This window comes from Pteronotus mesoamericanus, unplaced genomic scaffold, assembly GCF_021234165.1.
Source record: "Pteronotus mesoamericanus isolate MK-2021 breed Mesoamerican mustached bat unplaced genomic scaffold, CSHL_Meso_final contig_502, whole genome shotgun sequence".
NCBI classification, from domain to species: Eukaryota; Metazoa; Chordata; class Mammalia; order Chiroptera; family Mormoopidae; genus Pteronotus; species Pteronotus mesoamericanus.
In genome coordinates this window covers 2,640,785-2,667,999 of record NW_026555187.1, presented here as the reverse complement: position 1 = coordinate 2,667,999, position 27,215 = coordinate 2,640,785, and the positions used below count along the sequence as shown (strand labels likewise).

General features: G+C 47.7%; 1 protein-coding gene across 3 annotated transcripts; it reads left to right on the top strand.

Annotated features, from left to right (window-relative positions):
* The first annotated feature begins 6 nt into the window (after positions 1–6).
* Positions 7–26,938, top strand: SUGP1 (SURP and G-patch domain containing 1). Of its 3 annotated transcripts, none has more exons than XM_054578929.1 (14): positions 7–58; positions 1,674–1,845; positions 6,984–7,084; positions 8,048–8,248; positions 10,209–10,320; positions 10,635–10,735; positions 11,674–11,797; positions 21,409–21,764; positions 23,802–23,908; positions 24,663–24,840; positions 25,097–25,203; positions 25,807–25,952; positions 26,309–26,438; positions 26,736–26,938. In XM_054578929.1, the coding sequence occupies exons 1-14, from the start codon at positions 25–27 to the stop codon at positions 26,760–26,762; spliced, it is 1,896 nt and encodes a 631-aa protein (XP_054434904.1). In that variant the 5' UTR covers positions 7–24; the 3' UTR covers positions 26,763–26,938. The 3 variants fall into 3 exon arrangements, with proteins under 3 accessions (XP_054434904.1, XP_054434905.1, XP_054434903.1); XM_054578930.1 differs by having other exon boundaries at positions 10,197–10,320; positions 10,677–10,735; XM_054578928.1 differs by having other exon boundaries at positions 10,197–10,320.
* Positions 26,939–27,215: the final 277 nt, after the last annotated feature.

The window sequence follows — 27,215 nt, the reverse complement described above, 5'->3', positions numbered from 1 at the left end:
GGCGCCGGAGCATTGTGGGATTGGATGAGTCTCAAGATGGACAATCGGGATGTTGCAGGTAACAGCCCCCGCCTCCCTTCTAGCGTCGGCCTGGTCCTCCGGGGCACGCGTTGTTTCTTTGCCCTCCGGCCGGGCCTGTTCCCCCGCGCCGGCCCCTCGCCTCAGCCTCTGGGCGACCGGAAGCGGCAGGTTCTGCACCTCCCCGGTCTACCGAGATCCCAGATTCAGTTGCTGCCCCCCACCCCGGGCCCGGTTTGCTGAGGGCACCGGGCTTCCGGAAAGGCGGACACAGGGTCTGACCTGCATCCGCTTTTCGAAAAAACCATCTTCAGGGCTTTCCCGAGCTCCGCTCCCCGAAACACCGGCAACTTTGGGTTGTCCTGCGCCCCTCTTTTCATAGCAGCTGCCCTCTGGTCTGTGTGCTAATTTCTGGAAAAGCTGCCTTTCCAAACTGCTCTCAGACATTGCTGGACCTTTCGAGCCTCCACTTGACCACTAACCTTACCTTTCCCTCCCTTCCAGCCCTTGCCACCCTAGATTGGGTGCATTCACCTATTCAGCAAATACTGTGTATCAGTCACTGTGCTGAGTGCTGGGGATGCAGTGGTAGCTAAAACAGAACCCTGCCTTCTTCTAATGGGGTGTCAGAGCACCAAGAGGAAACATTTACAGAGTTAGGATGTGAGAATATAGGGCTGGAGGCTGCTGATATTGGGTGGTCAAGGAAGGCGTTTTTGAGCAGAAGACATTTGAAATGAGACAGGCCTGTGGGGCAGAGATTTCGACACAGAGGAGAGTAGCAAGTGCAAAGGGCTTGAGGTGGGGAGGGATTGCCATTTTGGAAAAATGTCAAGACGGGGAGGGAGGCTATCACTGCCAGGGCCTTGAAGATCGAATTTCAAAATTTGGATTTTATTCCAAGTCCCATGGGGAAACTTCAAGGCGTCTTCTCCATCTCCACAGCTACCACCATCTCTGAAGACACTATCATCTTTTGCTTGCAGCCAGAGAGCCTCCTTATTGGTCTCTTCGCTGCCTATGCACTCTCTCCAGGTAGTAGCCAGAATGATCTTAAAAATAAAAATATCTATTGGATATTGTCAGCTTAATACTCCCTGATATGTCCCAAAGAACTTAAATAAATCCCAGATTCCCTTTCTTGCACCTTCATTCCTGGAACCATTCACTCAGGCCACACTGGACCCTCAATGGTCCTTGGATGCACCAGGTTAATCCAGACTTTGGTTTTTGTACCTGCTCCTTTCTCTGCTCAGCTTGTTCCCTATGTGGCTTTTCAGGAGACAGGTGCTTTCTCTTTATGGTTTCAGCTTAATCACTCCCTCTTCTAATAGTTATTTTCTGGCTGTCCTAGCTATAGGTGCTCCTCTGTCATTCTTCCTCACCCTTTTTTGGTTTCCATCGTAGAGCTCTTATCACAATTTTGCAGCTCCTTCTTTACAAGCCTACCGTTTTCTGCCACACGTGAGTTCCACATGGACAGAGGCTCTGTCTCTCTTGTTTAACATCTAACACAGCACCTGGTAACAGAGCTCGGTAAATGTTTGCTGAATAAATGAATGAATGGACATATGAACGTCAATTTGAATGTAGAAGCTGCTGGGCATGTTTGTGAAGCAAAGGCAATTTCTGATGTGCTTCTTTTCCCTTCCCAGGAAAGGCTAACCGGTGGTTTGGGGTTGCTCCTCCCAAGTCTGGAAAAATGAACATGAACATCCTTCACCAGGAAGAGCTCATTGCTCAGAAGAAACGGGAAATTGAAGCCAGAATGGAACAGAAAGCCAAGCAGAATCAAGTGGCCAGCCCTCAGCCCCCGCATCCTGGCGAGTAAGTGTCCTCTGAGGCTGGATTGGCATCTTAGAGGACCACGGCAGAGGGTTTTGCTTGTAAGAGTCATATCTGCACCAGCTATACTATGGTGCAAGAAGAGACACAGGGGTTGTGTGGGAGTCCAGAAGCAGGCCTGCTAACACTTTCACTCAGGAGTTATTTACTGCTGACAGCCCGTGGGCCAGAGATCAGGGGTATAGCACAAAGCAAAAACCCAGACTCCATCTCTGCCTTTATGAAGCTCCCAGTCTACTAGGAAAGGGGATACCTGTTCAACCCCCATTGCTGCTGGTAGATAACATGAGGCAGTATATTCCCACTGTAGAGATGCAGAAGAGGCTGTGTTCTAAAGGTCCAGAGAGAGCCAGCCCATTGAAGAAGCAGGGAAAGGCCTGCTCGCCAGAGGCAGGAAGAGGGGAGAGTCCCTGGTGTGTCAGGCCGCCCATGCTGTTATGCCAAAGGGGCTATTTGAGAGCCAGGCAGGAGGTAGCTCAGGCAGTGTTTCCTTCCACCTGTCCTGAGAAACTGTGGGCACCCAAGGGTTTTGAACAGGGGTGGTGTGATCAGGGTGAAAAAATCCAAGTATTTCAGACTGGAGATTGACAATCGAAAGACCACCCCGCCTTATGTGGTCTGAAGTGTGGATCGTGTTAACCCTCCACAAAGTTCTCTTCCAGCTCCCACCTTTTCTAAGAGTCTGTGGCTTCTCCTTAAGGGCAGGATTTAGACCTTATTCCTGTCTGAACCCAGGGCCTGGTACCTCCAGCGCACCCAGGAACGTGGGGTTTGGATATTGAGCGATCTGTCAGTGGATAGGTTTCATCCCTGGGGTTTATGGAAGGGCTTTTTCCAAAATGGGAGAGGCCTCGTAGGATTGCTTCCAAGAGAGTCTCCTGGAGGCTGCTGGATCACAGCTCTAGGATCAGGCACCTGAAAGGGACCATCGGGTAGATGGGTATATGGTACAAGTAGCTATGCAAATAAGTTGTAAAAACATAGAACACCAACATTTAAAATTTCTTGCTGAAGAAGTAAACATTCAAGTTGCCTCAGGACAATCATTTTGATAACATTCCCTTCCCAGGCCTTTGTTTTGTTTTACAAAGTTGTGATCAATTTTGTGTGCTGCTTTCCCCCCACACACATAATTTTTCTTTTTCTTCTTCATTACTTTTAGAGAGAGAGGAAGGCAGAGAGAGAGAAACATCAATCTGAGAGAAACACCAAGTGGTTCCTTCCATATGCTCCCCAACTGGGGATTGAATCCATGACCTTTTGGTTACAGGATGATGCTCCAACTGAGCCACCCCAGCCAGGACTTCCCCACCCCACTTGTTAAAACAAAGATTTTTTCCTGAACTACAACTCTTTAGAGCCATCAGTGGTTTTTTGGTTGTTTTTGTTTTTTTCTTTTATTGATTTTAGTGAGGAGGGAAAAGAGGGAAAGAGGGAGAGAAACATCAATGTAGGGGAGAAACATTGATTGGTTGCCTTGAGCCTGCAACCCAGGCATGTACCCTGACTGGGAATTGAACCAGTGACCCTTGGTTTGCAGGATGACACCCAACCAACTGAGACACACTCGCCAGACCTAGAGCTATCATAGGTTTTAATTTTTTTTTGTTCTTATTGAGATATAATTCACATACCATAAAATTGACATTTTAATTTTTAAATTGTACAATTGAGTGATTTTTCATATACCTGTAGTGTTATGCAACTATCATCACCATCTAATTACAGAACATTTTATCACCCAAAGAGAAGCCTCCTACCCAGTAGTTGTCATTCCCCATTCTCCCTCTGTCTGCCCCTGGCAACTACTAATCTAGTTTCTTTCTGTATGGATTTACCTGTTCTAGATATTTCATTTGATAGACAGCCTTTTGTGTCTACAGACATAATGCTTTCAAGGGGTCATCACATTGTAGAGGATGGGCCATGTTTTATCATCTGCTCATCAAGAGCCAATCTTTTTTTTTTTATCAGAATAACATTTTTTATTTTAATTTTTATTTTCTTCAATTACAGTTGACATACAATATTATATTAGTCTCAGGTGTACAATATAGTGATTGGACATTTATATACTTTATGAAGTGATTATCCCAATAAATCTAGTACCCACCTGGCACCGTACATAGTTACAATACTATTGACTACATTCCCTGAACTGTACTCTACATCCCCATGACTATTCTGTAACTACCAATTTCTACTTCTCAATCCCTTCACCTTTTCCACCCAGCCCCAAATCCCCCTCCTATCTGGCAACCATCAGTTTGTCCTCTATGAGTCTGTTATCAGATAACATTTAAATGTATGAAATAAAATATGAAGGAAACCAACTATAATAAAACGATACACTTATCCAATCACATTTGTGATATAATAACGTATGTACTTCTTTAACACATTAAATGCAATATATAATGACAGGTCTAAAAAACTAATTTTGAAGTAGTGATAAACATTTCAAGAAACCTTCAATAACTTGTGATACAACAGTATCTGTGATACTGGTTTAAAAGAAAAGTCACAGTTACTACCAGTACCTCTATACTTCGTTGCTTAAATTTATAGTGAAATAAAATGCTAAATTTCAGTTTGAAGTTAGTGAAAATCTAAATATAATTTTTCCCTTCAAATTTACATGCTTTTCCCCCCTTTTTTTCCTTTTTATTGAGTTTATTCGGGTGACACTGGTTAATAAAATTATACAGGTTTCAGGGGTACAGTTCTGCAACAGATCATCTGTACACTGTATTGTGTATTTGTGACCCCAAGTCAAGTCTCTCTCTATCATCATTTACACTTCTTTTTTTTAATTTAATTTACTTATTTTTTGAAATACATTTGTCTCCGCCTTCCCCCACCACTCCCCCCCCCCATCTTTCCCCACTTTGGCTTTGTCCATGAGTCCTTGCTGTATGTTCCTTGCCTTCCCCTTCTCTTCCTTTTCCCCACCCACCCCTTCCTCCTTCCCTCTTGTCTCTGTTGGTTTCTTTTTTCTTTCAGTGTTGCTGGTCTTATTTTCCTTACATCTTTGTTTTGTTGGTTAGGTTCCGCTTATAGGTGAGAGGATACGGTATTTGTCTTTCGCCCCCTTGGCTTATTTCACTCAGCATAATGCTCTGTAGTTCCATCCATGCTGTCGCAAAGTGTAGTAGTCCTTTTTTTCTTTCTGCTGCGTAGTATTCCATTGTGTAAATGTACCATAATTTTTTGACCCAATCATCTACTGATGGGCATTTAGGTTAAAGAGCCAAACTTTTTTAAAAAAAAATTATTTATTGCATTGAGAGAGAGAGAAAAACACAATTGATTTGTTGTGCCAGTTATTTATGTATTCATTGGTTGAACCTTGCATGTGTCTTGACCAGGGATTAAACCCGCAATCTTGGCGTATTGGCATGACACTCTGACCAGCTGAGCTACCCAGCCAGGGCTGAGAGCCAGCCTTTTTAACACCTGCATGACACTCATACCATTTGTTTCAGGTGGTTTCCAGGTGGTATTCATTTTCTGGCTCAGTACTGCTCTGAAATACTTTCTTTCATTGTCCCCACCGCCTTCCTGTCCCTCCTGAGGGATGTACACAGTGTGAGAAGTTGGCCAGGGTCACCAGAAGGCCCTGCTTGTGTCATGCCACGGCTGATTATCAGCAAAATCTTCTCTTTCATATAAAATAACTTTCAATGCCCTTAAAAAAAAACCCCAAAAAACAAAACCTTAAAGATAACTTACAATCACGATAGAAAATCTGGGTAATAGAGGAGAGGAAAATGAGGAAAAAACAAAAGTAGTCATGACCCTGCAACCCAAAGATAAGTGCTGGTTGCATTTTGATAGGTTTTTTAACAATTTTTAGTTGTTATATTTTGACATAAATACGACCATATTGTAAATATTGTTAACATTGTGCTTTTTTGGTTTTCATTAATGTATTTGATTGCTTTATCTCTAAAATTTTAACTCTTCAGGGCTGCTCCATCTGCCCGGGGGGGGGTACCCCATAATTTATTTACCTAGTGCCCCTTGTTGATTACTAGGTTGTTTCCATTTTTAGTTCATTAGAACTGATTTCTAGTAAAATGTAATTTTAAAGGAAAAAGGCCAGATCTGTGGGCTTCCTGAGTTTTTACTAACTGTTGGGTGTTTCCGTCTAATAGGTTGTGACTGTGCTTTGAAGAGAAGCATGTATGAGGAATTTTTGAGGTTGGGGCAGGATGGTATGTTATATAGAAAATAGAAGCAGCAGGACACATTCTGTGATCACAGCTTTATTTCCTCCTATTTCTAATTTAGGGGTAAATCAAAGAAATACAACAAAGTGGTTAACAGTGGCTATTGCAAAGTGGAAAGGTTTGGGTTTTTCTCTTTGCTTTTTCTATTTCTATTTTTCTATACCCTCATTTGCTTATAAAGAGCCTCTATTATTTTTATGGTAGGGAAAAATGAATTTGAATTGAACCTTCAGGCCCCTGGGTTTGCTTTTGTGCGGATCTGTTTAAAAAAATTATTTTTTAATTTTAAGTAAAACATACTATTTGCAAAAAAAGAGAAAATAAAAAATAATAAAAATATATAATTCCCCTGTAATTCTCCCACCAAGAGATTGCTCTGGGTGTTTTCCTGTGTGTGCATGCATTTGTGTGTGTGTGTGTGTGTGTGTGTGTGTGTATAATTCCCACAGAAGTGCTGACCAACCCAGGCTCAGAGCTGCATTCATACACGGTACAGACACATACACATGCCGTTTTGGAGAATTCTAAAGTTTAGCTGGGAAGACCAACATGGGAGCCAGTAATAGTCCAGATAATTAGTTTACAACAGATTGGAGAGTGGCTGTGCTGGAAGAGAGCAGGTGATTCTGAGCCATGGAGGCCATTTGGATGAGGAGGGTCAATGTTGGGTAGAGCTGACATAATATGTGTAGCATTGCTTTGACTAGAACAAGATCATTCCCACCTTACTAATCTGAAGGTTACTTCAGAGCACTTCCCAGACATCTCTGGGAGCTGGTTTTGGGTTCTGCCAGGTAAGAACTCGGGTGGGTGTGGATCAGAGACAGTTAAGGCATGCCCCAGCCCCTCCACTTGAGGTTCACCCTCTGTCTTCTGTCTTGGGTCTAGAATTGCAAATGCACACAACTCTTCCATTTCCAACAAGTTTGCCAACGATGGCAGCTTCTTGCAACAGTTTCTGAAGTTGCAGAAGGCACAGACTAGCACAGGTAAGTGCTGTTTTCCTGTCTCCTCCTACTCAGGCTCAAATTCATGCTGCCTGTTCTCTCCCCCTGGGATCCCTTGCTTCCCAGAAATGGCAGGTCCAGCCTCAGACTTACTCTTCTCGTCTCAAGTTCATTGAGCACCCTTATTCCACTCAGCCCCAACTAAACACCGAGGGGGAGGGCGCAGACCCTGCTCTCAAGGTGCCTACTCTGTCGGAGCAGAGACAACCCAGGTTTTAGTCCAGGGGCGTAGGGGCTGGGACTGGGCAGGCCTGGGGCTGTGGGACTATAGCTGTGGCCAGAGTGGCAGCTCAAGTGTGAACAGTGGGGGCCTCCTTTCATAGATGGGGAGCTGCCTGGCCCTCAGTAGTCCATGAGACATGGCGGGTGTGATAATCACTGCTCTCAGGAAGCGCACTCGTCACTGTGATTGTGCAGTGTACCAGTCAGAGCTCATTTTTACTGGAAGCTACTGGTGAAACAGCCGACCTTTGACCTTTATCAGCTTTCCTAGGGAACAGCTTAAAAAACTCAAGGCCAGATTCACCCACAGAAAGGGAGAACGGGATACCTTTCATCACAGGGTCATGGGACATGGGCTGTGTTTGAAAGCCTTGTTCCAGCTTTCCACTGACAACCAAAGGGACTAGTTATAAGCTGAGTGTGAGATTTAGGTCTTACCTGGAAGAGCTGGTGTTTCCTTGAGCTGTCAATGTAGGTGTTAGGGACGCCTCTGACCAGAGCTGCTGCTTGCAGAGCTCTGTGCTGGATAACCAAAAAGTCATGCCTCTCTGAAGCTCAATGTCCTCATCTGTAGAAAGGGGATGGTGTTTTCTCTGAGCGCCTACCATCCACCAGGCACTGTGCTGGAAGCTGAGGACCCAGTCCTCAACAGCACTCAGGTGGGGAGACAGGGAAAAGTACACTACAGAGCTGGAGCACAGGTATCCTTCCTTCCCTCCCAAGATGCCCCCCCCAGCGTGCCCAGCGCGCCACCTCGAGTACTCCCTCGCCCCGGGAAGAGGCCTCCCCTCATCAGCAGCCCACTGAGCCAGATGAAGAACTATGTGCACGCCAAGCAGCTACCCCTCGCCAGCCGCCCGAGTGTCTTCCAATCGCCCGATGAAGATGAGGAGGAAGACTATGAGCAGTGGCTAGAGATCAAAGGTAAGGTGCGGGGGCTGCTGCCCTTTTTCCACCACCGCCTTCTGGCTCTGTGGGCAGTCCATAGTCAGCAGGGAAAGCATGGCCAGGAGTTCGGGGTGCTTGGGGCTTCAGTCAGGTGAGGCCCCCTGGGATGGGGTGTGGGGAGGGGCTGAAGTGTGGCTTCATCCTGGGAGCTGTGGGACCCATGACCCTCTCCGGAGGCTCGTCTCCAGCCAGGGCAGGGGCATCCTTGGTGAGTGTTCACTTGCATCCTCTTTCCAACACAAGAGGAGGACTTTCCATGGCTCCCCAGCCTGGGTGCGTGCCCTCTGAGCCCTCTGAGGCCCAGAAGCCCATTTTTTAATGCGATTACCTGTCCTTGCCAGTTTGGGCCAGAGGTACGAGCCTGCAAGTTGGAGAGTTCACTCTCTGCCTGGGGATAGGCGGTGACTGGCCTTGGGTGAGCCAGTCCAGGCCCTGAGGTATAAGACGGCAGAGAGACAGTGGTGGCACTTCTAGTGCTTCTAGCCCTATCTATGTTCAAAATGAGGCCTCAGTGCCACCTGAGCCCTGTGGAGGCTTAGGCCACTTCTGCTGAGGCCTGCTGGCATGGTCATGTCACTCTTACTGTGAATATAGACTGACGTGACCATATGGTCTTCCATGACAGCCTCTAAACCCCTTGCTCTGGATGAGGATGCCAGCTTCAGGCCATGCATCTGAGCAGATCAGTGGCCAGCCTTGAACTCTGGAGCATTAGAGCAGACCGGGGAGGATGGTGTTTCCTCAGGAGCCCTGGCAGCTACAACTGTACCCTGCCATGAACCGCCGCTTTACAAGGGGCAGTGGGTGTATCAAGGCCCTTGAGGCCTGTTAAGGTCTGCTATTGATGAAGCCTCAGAAGAACACCTGTGCTTGTAAACAGCGCCCAGGTCAGGGTCATTGTCAGGCGCGCAGGAGAAGGGTAAGGTCGCATGTCCCTCCCTTCTCCTCCCAGCTTTCTGGCACGCCAAGCAATGAGGGGAATAAGATTTGTTGTAGCCTCAGTGTCTAGCCCCGTTGCCGAAAGGAGCAAATATTCCTAGGCACTAACCAACAGGGAGGGCTTTCTCCTGGGCATTCTCATAAAAGGGACACAACTGTATAGTGGCTGGCAGATGGCCTTAGAAACAGGTCAGCAAAAAAGACAAAGCAAGTTTCATGTGGCTTAAAGGGGAGGCTAATACAAATACAAAAATGTGTTTTTATAACTCTGTTCATGAAAAAGGCCCAAGGTAATGATTAAGCTTGTTGCAGAGCATCCCTAGCACCCAGATGGTGGTCTGGAAACACTTTCTCACTAACGGAAACCAGGACTTCTTGGAGAAATGGCTGGCTCTGGGTCTGGGCAGGAAGGGAATGGGATGGCCTGGAGCGCCCTGGTCCAGCAGATGAGGAGGCCAGCGAGATGCCTCCTCATGTCCAAAGGCCTCAAGAGCCAGCCTGAAGAGGCTTCACCAGCCACAGAAGGGGTGCTTGAGCCTCTATATTAATCGTAGTGGATTGAAACCCATCCGATGTGTTTGTAAATCAGTTTGTAACGATATTTTAAGAGAATTTGTCATCTTTGAAGGATGGAAGGGAACCTATTTATTATATTGAATACTGGTAAATAAAGAAAAGACTTAAGCATTCCCAAAAAAGGGGGAGGCTGGCTATGTTTTCCGACGTCTCCCTTCCAGCCTGTGGATCGGCTCGGCCTCTGGGAGGCTCACACACTTCTCTCCCGCCCAGTGTGTCTCGTGAAGACTGTTTAGACCAACTCCCCTCTCGTCACGGTGCTTTGTGCATGGACCCGGGACGCCTGACAACCTCCTGCATTTCACCCTCTTCTCCCCCTACCCCTCTGTCCTTGTGGTCCGTAGAGAGAGTGTGCCTGTTGACTGTGGGGTGTGTGAGTTGAACCCCAGTACTGACAGCCTCCTTAAAGTTTCACCCCCAGAGGGAGTCGAGACTCGGAAAGTGATAGAGAAATTGGCCCGCTTTGTGGCAGAAGGAGGCCCCGAGTTAGAAAAAGTAGCTATGGAGAACTACAAGGATAACCCGGCATTTTCGTAAGTATTTCTGGGAGGGGAAGACCACTGGTACTTAATGCTCTTGCCACACAGTAGTACGTGCAGACATTCTCGTAAAACTCTCGTGGTACTTAGGCTGACTGGGGCTGGGTGCTTGCTTGCGTGGGCCAGACGCTGTTCCAAGCACTTTCTAACTCACACCAAAGGTTGCAAGAGGCTCCAGTACTTTTGGGCCCTGTCAAGGTGTCTCTGCTTGTCAGCTTGCTTTTGCATAACATGTCTTCAGAAGCCGCACAAATCCACCCGTTTTCATTACTCATCTCCATTTTCTGTTTTGCAAAACTCCTCTTCAGGTTTTTGCATGATAAGAATAGCAGGGAATTCCTCTACTACAGAAAGAAGGTGGCTGAGATAAAAAAGGAAGCACAGAAATTGCAGACAGCCTCTCAGAAAGGTAAGTGGGTGGAGGGGGTTGGGGGGTGGGAGGTTCTGGGGAGATGTGTGGACAGATTGCACCCTGTGTGGAAGTGAGTGTTCCTAGAGGGTGTGGTGGCATGGGAGTAGTACACACGTCCTAGGTCTGTGCCTTCCCTGGCAGCCAGGGTCAAGCTGGGGCTGGCACCACCCTCCCCACCAGTGCTCTGAGGAGTCAGGAAGGAGGGATCCTGAGGGCAGAGGCCAGGGTCGTGTTCAGGAGCTCAGCCCTATATGTGCAGAGGGGGCAGAGGGAAGGTGTGCTAGACTGTTGGTTCACGATTATTTTAACAACTGTTAATAAACACCAACTCGAGAGAGAAATGTGCCTGACACTTGGGGCGGGGCTGACGGGGTTGAGGGACAGAAACAGCTGGTGAGATCCTGGTGGAATGAGTGTCGGGATGGGGAAGAGGCTGGATGGTCTCCAGCTATAATGAAAATCCCAGCCAAGTGCTGGTGGGTGGTAGGGATTGATGTTTAGGCCTGACATGGGCCACAGAGGTCTGTCCGTCATGTCTTTTGTGGCCCTTTGCCCTGACCTCCCCAGGAGGAGGGCCAGGCTCATCTTCCCAAGTAACCTGGCTGGGCAGCACCCCGCGGGGACACCAAGGTGGAGGGTCCAGTGTTCCCTCTGGCTCTGATGCAGACCTTTCCTCACATTCTGCTTCCATGTCCTAGCCTGTGTCCAAGGCTCCCCAAGACCTATGGGTGGGAAGGGACAGGGGGTGGGGGCTTGAAATAGGTTGTAATATTAACTCTGCTGTTTGGTCCCAGTGCAGTAATCTGATTCCCATTTGCCTGTTTCTCTTTGCATTGTTCCTAAAATAAACCCCTCTTGTTGCCCATGGGGTTCTTAGCAGAAATTAGGCTGTTGGGTGTGGTGAGTTGAGCTCAGTACTGACAGCCTGCTTAAAGTTTCACCCCCAGAGGACGAAGAGGTCAAGAACCTTGCAGAAAAGTTGGCCAGGTTTATAGCAGATGGGGGTCCCGAGGTGGAAACCATCGCCCTCCAGAACAATCGCGAGAACCAGGCATTCAGGTAAGGGGGGGACCCGCTAGGGAGGTGACCTCTCACCCTCTCTACCCCCTTGCTGAGGGGTTGGCATAGTCCTGAGAAAGACTGGGGTACCCTGGTGAGAAGCCGGCAGGGCTAAGACTCAGCTTCAGGAGTTTGCCACTCCCAGGCACTCCCCAAATGCACATCACTGCCTTGAATCGTCTCTAAGATGGGTGTGTGGGGTCCTCTGGGGCCTTGTGTAGTCCTAGGTGCCTCATTGAGAGTCTTTAGCACTTGCCCAGCTCCCTTTGTAATGGAGGCAGCAGTCCCAGACTGGAAAGGCCAGGCCCTCCAGCAGAACCTCACAGAACTGTGTTGCTCACTGTATGTGTTCTTAGGGTTTCATCTTTACAGTGAGGGAACAACAAGAAAGCAGGAATGTGGTACCTCAGGCTCTGAGGAGTGGGAACTCCTAGCCGGTGTGCAGGTTCCACAGAGGGATAGGACAAGCAGCCTGGCCTCCCTGCTGTCCCCAGCCATGAAGTCATACCCCAGCCCTTCAGGCTAGGTCTCTTCACCCACTCATTCATTCGTTGGTGGGATTTAGCACCTGCTCTTTGCAGGAGATGGGGGGTCATTGCTGCTGCAGGGCAGTACTGGCAGAAGCTTATGAGGTGGACGCTGAGCCTAGCATGGAGTGATGCTCCGGTGAGGACACTTTTGGCCACAAGTAACACAAATTTCACTTAATGAGGAGGTAGGATGGTGACCGAAACAAAACGGGGCAGGAGCAGCAGCCACCTGGGCTGGTTGATTCAGATGCTCTGGACACTATCAGGGACTCAGAAAGAAGGAAGTGGGAGTGGATGCTGGGCAGACAGCCAGCATGTCTCCTACATGTAAGCCAACAGGAGCTAGATGCAGAACAGTGGAGGGTGTCCAGAAGGACCGCCACACAAGAGTAAAGCAGCTGAGATGGCAGGTACTGTGCCAGGGTCACTGGGATGCAGGGTGAGCACTGGCATGTGGTGCACACAAGCTGTGCAGCTCAGCAGGGCCAGGTCCCAGGGGGCTAAGGTCTTACTGAGAGCTTTGGAGGGTCTGCATAGGGAGTGATGGGGTCAGCTCTGCTTCTAGGGCCACTGGCCACAGTCGTGCGGGGTGACAAGTCATTGAAGATTGAAGATTGAGGGAGGCTGCTGAGAGGCTCGGGTGTCCCTTGTGGGGGCTGTGGCATACGTGGGTCAGGAGCTCAGGAGACCCAGGATCTCCTCAGGATGTTGTGACACCAGCAGCCACTCTGTACCACTCAAACCAGTGTCTTCCTAAGAGCCTACTTTAAGTCATGGTTCCTTTTTTAAAAGATTTACCTAAATAAGTCTATTTAAAAAGGAAACTTAATTGTTTTTAAATTGATCTTAGAGAGAAACGATGATTTTTTTTTTTTTTTTTTGTTCTTCTTATTTATGCATTCGTTGGTTGATTCTTGCCTGTGCCCTGACGGAATTGAACTCGCCACCTTGGCATATCTGGGACAGTGCTCTAAACAACTGAGCTACCTGGACAGGAAACTTAGTTTGCTGTCACTCATAAGTGGCGCGGACTATGAAAATCTATCTCAGACAAAGTGAATGAAATTATGGAATTCTTTCTAAGTCCCTGAGCCCTGGTGGCTGTCCCTGGTCAGAGGGTCCAGAGCTCAGCAGCTTAGGCCCAGCCTTTTCCCTGGGGTCAAGAAACACTGTCAGCGCAGGTGCCCGCAGGCCCTCTGTGTGGCTCTGTGTGTGCCCTCATGGGGGCATTGCTGGCATATGCCCAGCTTGCTGGGGATAGCTCTGTGGGTGGAGGAGTGCCTAGGGTAAGGAGGGGCCCTGGAGCGCCTTGCAGAGAAGTGGCTGAAGGTGAGGTGCTAAAGGACCACAGTCGGCACTCCACGCACTAGGGAGGAATGAACGAGGGGTGATTGGGTGTCCGGTTCTGGTCAAGGTGTGCAAGTTCATACCACAGAGCCTGTCTAATCTTCATGTGGGGTCAGGTGTGAGGCAGTTGCTCTCTCCCCCAAATCAAATGGCCACCTTGTGTACTTGCTGCTCTAGCTCTTCCCTGCCCTCCTGATTGCCTATGTGGGCCGGGCACACTCTAGTGTCTGTGTGTTTTGGAAACCAATCTGTGGTAATTGTTCACCCATTCCTTTGACCAGTCATCCCACTTCTGAGATGCTGTCCCCAGAAGTAATGTTAGATACAGCATCATACATAGTCTTGAAAAATTAGTAACGTGGAAATGTCAAGCCGCAGTGGGCTATACTCCTGCAACTGCATCTCCGACACATCCCATGTGAGCCACATCGTTCTTGACAACAGTTTCGTGTGCTGGCTTCTCACAAGTGAGGAAACAGGCGAGCAGGCAGGTCAGTGAAAGTGCCTTTGCTACCATGTTCCACTGCATTCTATCAAGAAGGCCTTATGTTGTTGGGTTAAAACTTTTTTAAAAATCAGGATACATAAATTAGAACTACAGCTCTGTTCAGATAAATCTGCACTGGAAAAAAAATGGAAGGAAAGACACCAGTGTTTACTTTGGTTTGGGGGCGGGGGGCGGGGCGGGAGGATTACTCCTATCAGTGATCTTCTAAAATCCCCTGTGTTCCAACTCTTCATCCCTACTTCTTCCCTAACCCCTGACAGCCACTGATATTTTTATTATTTTGGCAGTTTTGCCTTTTCCAAAATGTCATATACTTGGAGTCATACAGTATGTAGTTTTTTCAGATCGGCTTCTTTCACTTAGTGATATGCATTTAAATTCCCTCCATGTCTTTCCATGGCTTCATACCTCCTTTTTGTGGTGTTTTTTTTTTTTTTTTTTAATCCTCACCTGAGGATATGTCTCTTGATTTTAGAGTTTAGAGAGCGGAGAAGAGAGAGAAAGAAAGATGGATATCAGAGAAACATCGATAGGTGGCCTCTCGCGTGTGCCCCAACTGGGGATCAAACATGAACCTAGGCATGTGCCCTGACCAGGAATTGAACCCACCACCTTTTGGTGCATGGCACGATGCTCTAACCAACTGAGCCATCCAGCCAGGGCCGTAACTCATTTCTTTTCAGCACTGAATAATATTCTGTTATTTGGATATACTACCGTTTGTTTATTTATTCACCTACCATGGGATATCTTGGTTGCTTCCAAGTTTTGACAGTTATGAAGAAAGCTACTATAAATATCCATGGACAGGTTTTTGTGACTTACCCTAAGATCTCCTTAACATAAATATCAAAGGAGTGTGATTGTTGGATAGTATGATATTTTTAGTTTTGTAAGAAACCGCCAAATTGTCTTCCAAAGTGGCTGTACCATGTGCATTGCCCCAACAATGAATGAGAGTTCCTGTTGCTCCATATCCTCACCAGCATTTGGTGTTTTCAGTGTTGTGGATTTCAGCCATTTCAATAGGTGTACAGTGGTATCACATTGTTGTTTTAATTTACATTCCCCTGATTACATATGATGTGGAGCATCTTGTTGTTTTTTGTTTGTTTTTTTATTGTGGAACACCTTTTCATATGCCTATTAGCCATCTGTAAATCTTTGGTGAGATATATGTTAAAGTCATTCGTCCATTTTTAAATTGAGTTGTTTTCTTATTGTCGAGTTCTAAGAGTTTCTGTATTTTACAGTCCTTTATCAGATGTGTCTTGCAAATATTTTCTCCCAGTCTGTGGCTTGTGTTCTTATTCTCTTGACATTGTCTTTCATGGAGAAGTTTTTAATTTTAATGAAGTCTAGTTTATCAGTTTCTTTTTCTTGGATTGTGCCTTTAGTATTGTATCTAAAAAGTCATTGCAATACCAAAGATCATCTAGGTTCTCTCCTATATTATCATCTAGGAGTTTTATATTTTTTATTTTACATCAAGGTCTTTGATCCATTTTTAAATAATTTTTGTGTGAATGGTGTATTTCTTTCCTTTTTCTTTTTTTTTAATGATGTCCAATTTTAGCATCATTTGTTGAAAAGACTGTCTTTGCTCCATTGTTTTGCCTTTGCTCCTTTGTGAAAAGTCAGTTGACTGTGTTTATGTGCGCCTGTTTCTGGGTCCTTTATTTTGTTTTAGTGATCAGTTTGTCTATTCCTTCATCAATACCACACTGCCTTGATTACTTTAGCTTTACAGTAGGCCTTGAAGTCAGGTAGTGTCAGTCTTCCAACTTTGTTTTCAAGTATTATGTTGGCTATTCTCAGTCTTTTTCCTTTTTATATAAACTTTGGATTCACTTTGTCGTTATCTACAGAATAACTTGCTGGGATTTTGATTGGAATTTCATTAAATCTAGAAATCAAGTTGGGAAGGTCTTACTCTTAACAATATGGAATCTTCCTATCCATGAACATGGAATATCTCTCCGTTTATTTGGTTCCTTGAATTCTTTCATCAGAGTTTTATGGTTTTATTCATATAGATTTTGTACATATTTGTTAGACTTACACCTAAGTATTTAATATTTTTTTAAGATTTTATCTTTATTTTTAGAGAGGGGAAGGGAGGGAGAAAGAGAAACATCAGTGTGTCGTTGCCTCTTGCGTGCCCCCTACTGGGGACCTGGCCCATAACCCAGGCATGTGCCCTGACTGGGAATCGAACCAGTTACCCTTTGGTTTGCAGGCTGGTACTGAATCCACTGAGCCACACCAGCCAGGGCTAATATTTTTTAATGCTAACATAAATGGTATTGTGTTTTTAACTTCAAATTCCACTTACTCATTGCTGATACATAGGAAAGTGATTGACTTCTGTGTATAAACCTTGTATCCTGCAACCTTGCTATATAATAGCTTATTAGTTCCAGGAGTTTCTTGTGTCTGTGCGTGCATGTGTGTCTGTTGTTGTGTGTATTTTTCTATGTATACTATCATGTCACTTGCAAACAAAGATAATTTTATGTCTTTCTTCTCAGTAAGTATACCTATTTCCTTTTCTCATTTTCTGCGTTTGCTAGGACTTCCAGTACGATTTTGAAAAGCATTGGTGAAGTGGAATACTCTTGCCTAATTCCCAGTCTTAGAGGGAAACTTTGCAAGTTTCTCAACATTAAGTATGATATTAGCTGTGGGTGTTTTTGTAGATAACCTTTATCAAGTTGTGGAATTTTGCCTCTATTTCTAGTTTATTGAGAGTTTTTATCATGAATGGGTGTTAAACTTTATCAAATCTTTTTCTGCAGCTATTGATATGATCATGTGACTTTTATTTTTTAGTGTAAGGATGTGATAAATTACATTACTTGATTTTCAAATGTTGAACCAGCCTTACGTGCCTGGCATAAGTCCCACTTGGTCGTGGTGTATAATTGTTTTTATACATTGGTAGATTTGGTTTACTAATATATTTTTAAATTTTATTTATTGATTTTAGAGAAAAAAGAAGTGAGAGAAACATCGATTTATTGATCCACTTATAGATAAATTCATTGGTTGCTTTTTTTTTTTTTTTTTTTTAAATCCTCACCATAGGATATGTTTCTATTGATTGGAGAGAGAGAGAGACATTGATCAGTTGTCTTCTGTACGCAGCCTGGGCAGGGATCAAACCAGCAGCCTAGGCCTGTGCCCTGAATGGGAATTGAACCCACCACCTTTCGATGTACGTGACAGTGCTCCAACCAACTGAATGACCTGGCCAGGGCGCTTTTTAAAAAAAATTTGTTTTAGAAGGAGGAAGGGAGAGAAAGAAAAACATCATTTTGTTGTCCTACTTAGTTGTGCACTCATCAGTTGATTCTTCTATGTGACCTGACCAGAGATCAATCCCACAACCTTGACATATCGAGATGGCACTCTTACCAACTTACCAACTGAGCTACCTGGCCAGGGCCCATTGGTCCATTTGCTAATATTTTGTTGAGGATTTTGACATCTATATTCATGAAAGATGTTAGTCTGTATTTTCTTGTAATGTGTTTGTCTAGTTTTGGTATTAGGGTAATTGAATGAGTTAGGAAGTATTTTCTCTGTTTCTATCTTCTGAAAGGGATTGTAGGGAATTGGTATAATTTCTTTCTTAAATGTTTGGTAGAATTCACCAGTGAACTCCTGGGAGTGGTACTTTTTTAATTTAGAAGGTTTTTACTTACTGATTCAACTTCTTTAATAGAAATAGGCCTTTTCAGCTTGTCTGTTTCTTGTGTGAGCTTTGGCAGATTGTCTTTCAAGGAATTGGTTCATTTCATGTGGGTTATCAAATTTGTTGGCATAGAGCTTCCAGCCAAGATGGAGGCATAGGTAGATACACTTTGCCCCCTCGCACAACCAAAAGAAGGACAACAAATTTAAAAACAAAAAATAACCAGAACTGCCAGAAAATTGAAGTGTATGGAAGTCTGACAAGGAGCTAAAGAAAAAATATTCATCCAGACCAGTAGGAGGGGCAGAGACGGGCAGCCAGGGGGGAGAGGACGCAGCAAAGCAGCAACTAGAGGACCAGGTAGGCGAGGTGGCAGCTGGTAGACCAGGTGGTCCCAAATTTGCGTGTGGATAAACCAGGAGGAATAGCTGGGGAGCAAGACAGACCGTACAACCCAGGGTTCCCGTGCAGGAAAAGAAAGCCTCAAAACCTCTGCCTGTAAAAACCTGTTGGGGTTGCAAGTGGTGGGAGAAACTCCCAGCCTCACTGGAGAGTCCGTTGGAGAAACCCACGGGGACACAGAACATACACAGACTTGCCCACCGAGGAATCAGCACTAGAAGGGCCCAATTTGCTTGTGGGTAATGGGGGAAGTGACTGAAAGCCGGGGGAGAGCCAGGCCAAACGGCATTGTTCCCTTTCAGACCCCTCCCCGACACACAGCATCACAAAGCAGTGACCTGGGTTAACCCGCCCTGGTGAATACCTAAGGCTCCGCCCCTCCCAATGTAACAGCTGCTCTGAGACAAAGAAACATGGCCCAAATGAAATAACAAATCAAAGCTCCAAAAATAGAACTAAGTGATGAACAGATAGCCAACCTATCAGATGCACAGTTCAAAACACTAGTAAGCTAGATGCTCGCTGAATTGGTTGAGTATGGTCGCGAAATGTGAAAAAGTGAAATAAAAATACAGAGGGAACCAACAGTAATAGGAAGGAAACTGGGATTCAAATCAACGATTTGGAGCAGATGGAAATGGTAAACATTCAACCAGAACAGAATGAAGAAACAAGAATTCAAAAAAATGAGGAGAGGTTTAGGAACCTCTGGGACAACTTTAAATGTCCCAACATCCAAATCATAGGGGTGCCAGAAAGAGAAGGGGAAGAGCAAGAAATTGAAAATTTATTTGAAAAAATAATCAAAGAGAACTTCCCCAATCTGGCCAAGGAAATAGAATTCCAGGAGATCCAGGAAGCTCAGAGAGTCCCAAAGAAGTTGGACCCAAGGAAACGCACAGCACACCAAAGCACATCATAATTACATTACCCAAGATTAAAGCTAAGGAGAGAATCTTAAAAGCAGCAAGACAAAGGAGACAGTTACCTACAGAGGAGCTCTCCTAAGACTATCAGCTGATTTCTCACAAGAAACCTTGCAGGCAAGAAGGGGCTGGCAAGAGGTATTGAAAGGCATGAAAGAGAAGAACCTACATCCAAGATTACTCTATCCAGCAAAGCCATCCTTTAGAATGGAAGGGCAGATAAAGTGCTTCCCAGAAAAGGTTAAGTTAAAGGAGTTCATCATCACCAAGCCCTTATATGAAATGTTAAAGGGACTTATCTAAGAAAAAGAACAAAAACTATAAACAGTAAAATGACAACAAACTCACAACTATCAACAACTGAACCTAAGAAAACAAAAACAAACTGAGCGAACAACTAAACAGGAACAGAATCATAGAAATGGAGATCAGAGGGAAGGGGAAGAGGGAAGAATGGAGGAAAAGGTACAGGGAATAAGCAGCATAAATAGTTGGTACAAAATAGGCAGGGGAAGGTTAAGAATAGTACAGGAAATGGAGAAGCCAAAGAACTTACATGTACGACCCATGAACATGTACTAAGGTGGGGGGAATGTTGGGGGTGGGGGGTAGAGGGGAATAAAGGGGAGAAAAGGGACAACTGCAATAGCATAATCAATAAAATATATATTAAAACAAATTTGTGGGCATAGAGTTGTTCATAGTAATCCTTTATTATCCTTTTAATGTTTGTAGGATCTGTAGTGATGTTCCCTCTTTCGTTTCTGTTATGAGTAGTTTGTGTCCTCTTTTTTTCTTAGCCTGTCTAGAGGCTTAACAATTTTATTGATCTTTGTTTCCTTTAATTTTTACATATGTCCCTTGTTGGGTTTTCTAAAGGGTGTCCGTGTTTGTACTGTGACCCAGAAGTACAAACCAGATGCTGCCATCGCCTTGTCCCTCCATCCTCCCCTAGGTACCACTGTTAGTGGGCCTGGGGCTCCTTGCACCCCACTTCTGGCTCTCTCTGTAGGTACATGGAAACAGTCTGTGGGATTTCTTTCTGTTGTGTTTTTTTTTATTCTCTCTCTTTTTTTTTTAAAATTCTTAGCCTAGGACACTTTTTCATTGCTTTCAGAGTGAGAGGAAGGGCAAGAAAAGAGAAACATGGGTATGAGAGAGAAATATTGACTTGGTTGCCTTCTTCTGTGCACCCCAAACTGGGAATTGAACCCGTGATCTTTTGGTCTGTGGGATGATGCTCCAACCAACTGAGCCACACTGGGGGCTCTTTCTGTTGTCTTTTATACAAAAGGGATTTTACAGCACCCTTGAGCCTGCATGTTGCTTTTGTAATAGCACAGTTGTGTGCCAAGACATCCCTTTAGGTTCACGAGTTCAGGTCTTAGCCCCTTCTTGTCGAAGGCCATGTAACTGGTGATAGACAGGGGTTTTGTTACATGAAGCTGGACTGTGACTCTTCACTCTGGTGTGGACCCCAGAGGAGGGACTGTGGGCTCAAGACCTGCATAGTCTTGAGAGGTGCCAGGCAGCTGCAGAGGGAGCTGCACCTTCTGCCAGCTCTGGACCTAGTGCCACATGTTCCTGGCTTGGGAGGAAGGGACCACACCTTGGGGGACTTGAGGGGAACCGTGGCTTCCAGCACGGCAGGGGCTTTTGCCTTTGGGATGGAGTCCAGGCCCTCGTTTGTTCTGATGTTCATTGTCTTTGGTTTGGCTCTGTTTACTCTTTGACACCTCTCATGGATGCATCAGAAAAACAGAGATGTTCTGAGCTTTGCATTTAGGGGCAAATCCTGCCCTTGCTGGCACCAGGTGTCTCTTGCACCTTGAGATTTCTTGATGTGGAGGCACTGGTGCTCCTCTAGAACAGTAGGGGAAAAACTTCGCAGAGCCCAGGGCAGGTCTGAAGAGTCTCCCACTTTTCCTTGGAAGCAGGGAATCGATGGCAGTGTGACAGGTGCCTGATAAAGATGGGATTGGGTCTTGGTATGGCCCCCGGCATTGTGACAAGCTGTGGCATGTCATGTTTTTCCTCAAATTTGGGTAGCTAGAGCCAACAGTCACTGAGGCCTGGCAGGGCAGGAGGTCATGGTGGGGATTTTGAAGTGACCCTGGCTGACCTGGGGGTGCCTACACAAGGCCCATGCTACTCCTGCCCCAGCTGACAGTGTGTCTCCCCCACCCCACTCTCCTTTGCAGCTTTCTATATGAACCCAGCAGCCAGGGGTACAAGTATTACCGCCAGAAACTGGAGGAGTTCCGGAAAGCAAGGACGGGCCCCACAGGCACCCAAATGGGGCCCGACCTCTGTCTGCAGCGCAGACCCCCTCCTGAGACCCTGTCAGGGTCTGTGCCCCCCACTGCCACCTGCCCTGCTTCATCTGCCCCCTCACCTGCTGTCACCCCAGCTCCAGCTGCCCAAGGAAAGCCAGCCACCACAGCCACTGTGAAGAGGAAGCGAAAGAGCCGATGGGGGCCTGAGGAGGACAAGGTGGAGCTTCCCCCTGCCGAGCTGGTGCAGAGGGACGTGGACGCCACCCCCTCGCCTCTGTCAGGTAGGCTCTGTCAGAAGGTTTGGCATCACGTTTTCAAGGTTCGTCTGTGCTGTAGCAGGTGTCAAGACTTTCCTCCCTTCTGTAAAGAGTACAGGTGTGTGGACGGACCACACTTTATCCTTCGTGTCTTGATAGACACTTGTGTTGTTTCTACCTTTTGGTGATTGCAGCTAGTGCTGCTGTGAACATGTGTGTACAAGCATGTTTGAATATCTGATTTCAGTTCTCCTGTGCGTATACCTAGGAGCGGAATTGCTGGGTTACTGGTGATTCTACACTTAACTTTTTAAAGAACTACAAGACTGTTCTCTACAGCAGGTGCATCATTTTATGTTCCCTCCAGCAATGAGTAAGAGTTTCAGTTCCTCTACATCCTCCCTTTATTATAGTCATCCAAGGAGGCATAAAATGGGATCACACTGTAATTTTGATTTGCTTTTCCCTAGTGATTGATGGTGTCAATCATCTTATTTTTGTGTATTGATTATAGATTTTTTCCAACTTTGCTGAACTTATCTATCAGCTCTAACAGTCTTTTTATAGATTCTTTAGGGATTTACACACATAAGATTATGTCATCTGCAAATAGTGACAGTTTTACTTCTTCCTTTCTAATTGCAATGACTCATTTCTTTTTCTTGCCTAATTGCTCTGGCTAGGTCTTGCAGTGCTATGTTGAACAGAAGTGGCCAAAGTGGGGATGTTTACCCTGTTCCTGATCTTAGCTTTTGGTCTTTCACCATTGAGTCTTTATAGTGTAACCTTATTTGAGTTAAAGTCTATTTTGTCTAATACTAGTATAGCCTTCCCAGCTATCTCTTGGTTACTATTTACATGGAATTTTTTCCCCATCCTTTCACTTTCAACCTCTTTGAGTCTTTGTATCTGAAGTGAGTTTCCTGTGGATGGCATATAGACAGATCCTGTCTTCCTTAAGCTTTAACATACTTGCATTCATTCTTGTCATAGAAAGCCCTCTCTATGGGGCCCCCACATAGTTCAGAGCCGCCACAGACCTTCCAGGAGGGATTGGGGTGCATTCCTGGAGTCACAGAGCACCAGCACTTGGTTTTGGTGGGCAAAGCCCTGGCCATGGGGAGCTGGAAGACCCAGCTCTTTTCAGCTTCCCTGTGGAGCCACTCCACCCCCTCTGCCTGGCTTCTCCCCCATGGCTAGTTGTTCCCACCACCCAAACGGGCCATCACAGCATCTTTACATGGATCGGTGCTGCTGAAGCTCCAGTTGAGCTCCGAAGCTAATGCCAAATCAAATGTCAGTTACTGTGAGGATAGTTGGCTGCCTCCCCAGAAGAAGCTGACAGAGCCACACAACTGAGTCTTACACCAGACTCTGAACCTGTGGATGTCTAGGCTGGGTGTCTGCCCACTGCAGAGCTTATTCCAAGAGCCAGTGTATGTGAGTGTGCATGCGCACATGCTCATCTCTGCCCTCATGTCTCTGGCTCTGCAAAGACCCCACTATATCACCCATTAGCTGTGTGACCTTGACTCAGGCCCCTGAACTCTGAGTTTTGCTGTTGGTGTCTGCAACATGGGGATGTAGGGCCTGCCTGAAGAGAGCACATGAGAATGAAACTGGGTACACATGACGATGCAGGCGTGACTCTGGTCCTCACGTGACATAGGAGACTATCCAGACTGGTGTGAGGGCCCTGCTGTGTGCTCCAGGTGCTGCAGGTGTTTTCTTTTTTCTTTCTTCTTTCTTTCCTTCTTTCTCCCCTTCCTTCCTTCCTTATTTATTTTTTTAGAGAGAGGTGAAGGAAGGGGGAGAGGGAGGGAAACATCAATGGGTGGTTGCCACTCATGCACCCCCTGCTGGGGACCTGGCCCACAACCCAGGTACGTGCTGTGACTGGGAATTGAACCGGTGACCCTTTGTTTCACAGGCCTGCGCTCAGTCCACTGAGCCACACCAGTCAGGGCACCTCAGGTGTTTTCAACAAGTAGGTCCCGCACTGCACACAGGAGCAGGGGCAGGCACATGCCCATCACTGACTGGCCTGTGTTTTGTTTCCAGTTCAGGACCTCAAGGGGCTAGGCTATGAAAAGGGGAAGCCTGTGGGTCTAGTGGGCGTCACAGAGCTGTCAGACGCCCAGAAGAAGCAGCTGAAGGAGCAGCAGGAGGTAAGGCCAGAGGGTGGGGCAGGTTCCGCAGCTGCTGGTGGCAGGTTGTCTCTCCACACACAACCCTGTGATGAATTGGTCGGATGGTCAGTGGAGAGGCCCCTGGGCAGGCAGGTTCCCCATCAACAGCATGCCAGCCCCCAAGGGCCCTCCCTAAACAACCTCACGCCGGCCTGTCACCCCTTAAGGCTGGTGCTCCATAGCTACTCCACATAGTGTCTATGAGCTGTTTCCACTCGATAGTCTTAAATTTTCCATCCAGTTCCCTTCAGCATCCTGTCCAAGACAGGCCCGGTTAGCACTGGGCACCCCGACTGATACAAGGGCCACTCAGCTGGTGTTGGGCAGAGGTGGGGTGAGGGTCGGTTCAGCCTCTTCGCTGCTTTCCTGGGGAAGTAGAGGCAATGGCCTGTTAGTTTTTGAGCTCTCCTCACACTGACCATCTCCTCCAGACCAGCAGCCCTGTCACATCACTCTCAACTTTCCCAGGGGTCAGGAACCCAAGTCTCCCTCACTCAGTCCATGATGGCAGTGCCCAGCTTTGGGCCAGGCAGAGAGCGGCCTCTGCTCATCGCGGGGCCTTGCAGAATCAGGACAGGCCTTGGCACAGGGCCCAGTGCCTTGCTGAGCGATTGCTCCAAGCCCTGCTCACAGACCTGCCTCAAGGAAGGAGCCCTGGCATACAGAGAGGAAGCTAGGGCCCCTGCCGTGCACATGTGGTGCGGGCCCTGCTCACAGCGTGTGACACCCACAGATGCAGCAGATGTACGACATGATCATGCAGCACAAGCGTGCAATGCAGGACATGCAACTGCTGTGGGAAAAGGCCCTGCAGCAGCACCAGCACGGCTACGACAGCGATGAGGAGGTGGATAGCGAGCTGGGTACCTGGGAGCACCAACTGCGGCGCATGGAGATGGACAAGACTCGGGGTGCGCCAAGGCATTGGGCTGGCGACAGGTCTGGGGGTGGAGCTGGATGGCACAGGAAGCCCCACTCACCTCTTGGCCTAGAAGGCCTTGGGTATAAGACTTCGCCTCTTTGTGCCTCAGTTTCCTCAGTAGTAAAAGGAATGGTGCAGGGCTGCCCTGGGGGAGTAGGGCTCAAGTCAGGGCCTCCACCAGCTGCCTCCCTTCACCACAGCCACTCCCCCCTTCCTTCTTTTACCTTTGCTACCTCTCTGGGCAGAATGGGCTGAGCAGCTGACGAAAATGGGCCGGGGCAAGCACTTCATCGGAGATTTCCTGCCACCAGATGAGCTGGAGAAGTTCATGGAGACCTTCAAGGCCCTAAAGGTGAACGGGGAATTCCCAGGCATCAGCCCTGCTGTAGGCCTGTCTAGCAGGCAGCCTCCTCACACACAGGAGGAACCAGGCCCCCTTCCACGGGAGGCATCTGTTCTGTTCATGGCAGACTTGTTCGTTTGGGAAATTCACAAATAGCTCAGCTGCCACTTTAGAAACATTTCCCAGGGCTTTGGGAAATCCTGCTTCCAGTGGAGCCAATTAAGTGCAGTGTACAGGCAAAGCGTTTCTCAGGCACAAGTACCCACAGACTGGGCTCAGAACAAGAGCTCAACATTGCTCCTATGCACATGGAGAGACAACTGACGGGCACCAAGCCCCATCACCTAGTTGACCATTCCTGCTTTTTCACACTTCGTGTAAAAATCGCCCTTGAAACCTGGGCTTTTCCTTGTAGGTGAACCATTAATCTTATCTGTGGTAGAGGAGGCCCTTTTTGACTTGGTTGCTAGGGTGCACTAAGCGTGATCATGGGAGCCCTGAAGAGGAGGAGCTTGGTCTGAGGTTGGGGGTAGATGGTCCCAGCCAGTGGCCATTGGGGCCATGGGGGACATGTTTTGGGTCCTGGGGGATGACAGCTCTCTGGCCCTGCAGGAGGGCCGTGAGCCCGACTACTCTGAGTACAAGGAGTTCAAGCTGACCGTGGAGAACATTGGCTACCAGATGCTGATGAAGATGGGCTGGAAGGAGGGTGAAGGGCTAGGCTCAGAGGGCCAGGGCATCAAGAACCCAGTCAACAAGTGAGTGTGGCCCTTCGTGCAAGGTGGGGGTAGAGGTGGTCCCAAAGAGAGACACAGGCCCAGGGCCCAGGTCTAGTCCTGTTCCTGGGCCAGAGTTGGGCCGAGCCGTGAACTCTGGATGGCAAGCCCAGCGTGGGCTCCTCCCACTTCCCACAGTGCAGGGCATGTGCCACATAGATGTTCCCCAGCCCAGCAGAGCCTGCATGGCCCCCTCAGCCCCACTTTGAGCTGCTGCTGCTTCTGAGCCTAGGCAGGCATGCGGGCTCGGCTCTTCTGCCCCCGCTCAGGCCCGACCTTCGCGCTCCTGCTGGCACCAGCCTGATGCCCTGCTCCCATTCCCCCATCACCCTCTGTAGGGGCACAACCACAGTGGACGGTGCTGGCTTTGGCATTGACCGGCCAGCAGAGCTTTCTAAGGAGGATGACGAGTATGAGGCCTTCCGCAAGAGGATGATGCTGGCCTACCGCTTCCGGCCCAACCCCCTGGTGCGTGTATTCCTATCCCCTACATTGCTCTGACTGGGCAGCTGGCTCCACACTGTCCACAGTAGTGAGGTGGCAGTGCCGGTAACGGAAGTGTCCCTCCTTCCGCAGTCCAGCTAGGCCAGGTCTCATCAGCAACCACCACTCCACCTGCATTTGAGCCCTTTCCTCCTCCCCAAAGCCTGTCCTCCCATCTCCAGGACGTTAGCTCAGCCACCCCTAGAAGGTTTTGGATGGCAGGAACTGCCATCTGCCCTCAGCATTAACTTGCTCCCCTTTTATCTTTGTTGCCTCCCGCAGAACAACCCCAGACGGCCTTACTACTGAGTATTCTGGAGAAACACACGCACGTACTTTCCAGACAACCCACCGAGCGTTCTTGGACTGTGGAATGTTTCAGACTGCGTTTCTGCCTGCCCTTCCCGTTGTTTTGAGTGTTGTGCTATGTATTAAAGTCCCAGTGCTTGCCCACTGTGGGAGCCTGGTTGTGCCATCACCAGAAACCCCTCATGTTCCTCAGCGGCTGGGCTGGGCTGGGTAGATGAGGCTGAGCTGCTGTGTGAGGATACCACCTAGACATTTGTCTAGCCATCGGGTCTCCATCCTCCATCAGCCTTGGTTGGAGTTGAGGGGAGGGCCACACCTGGGCCGGGGTGGTGGGGGCCCCCGGGCAGGGCCCAGGCTTCCCTGGCCCTCACCTGTGCTGCTGCCCCGCCCCACCACCAGCAGGTGGCCTCCCCTGCCAGTGCTGCTGCAGTCCGGGCTGCCCCAGCTGCCCCG

Bases quoted from the DNA above. Each gene is read 5' to 3' on its own strand.
- SUGP1 (XM_054578928.1), top strand. From the start codon at position 25: ATGAGTCTCAAGATGGACAATCGGGATGTTGCAG. The intron at 25,953-26,308 runs GTGAGTGTGGCC...CACCCTCTGTAG, and splicing joins ATCAAGAACCCAGTCAACAA to GGGCACAACCACAGTGGACG. The intron at 26,439-26,735 runs GTGCGTGTATTC...TGCCTCCCGCAG, and splicing joins GCTTCCGGCCCAACCCCCTG to AACAACCCCAGACGGCCTTA.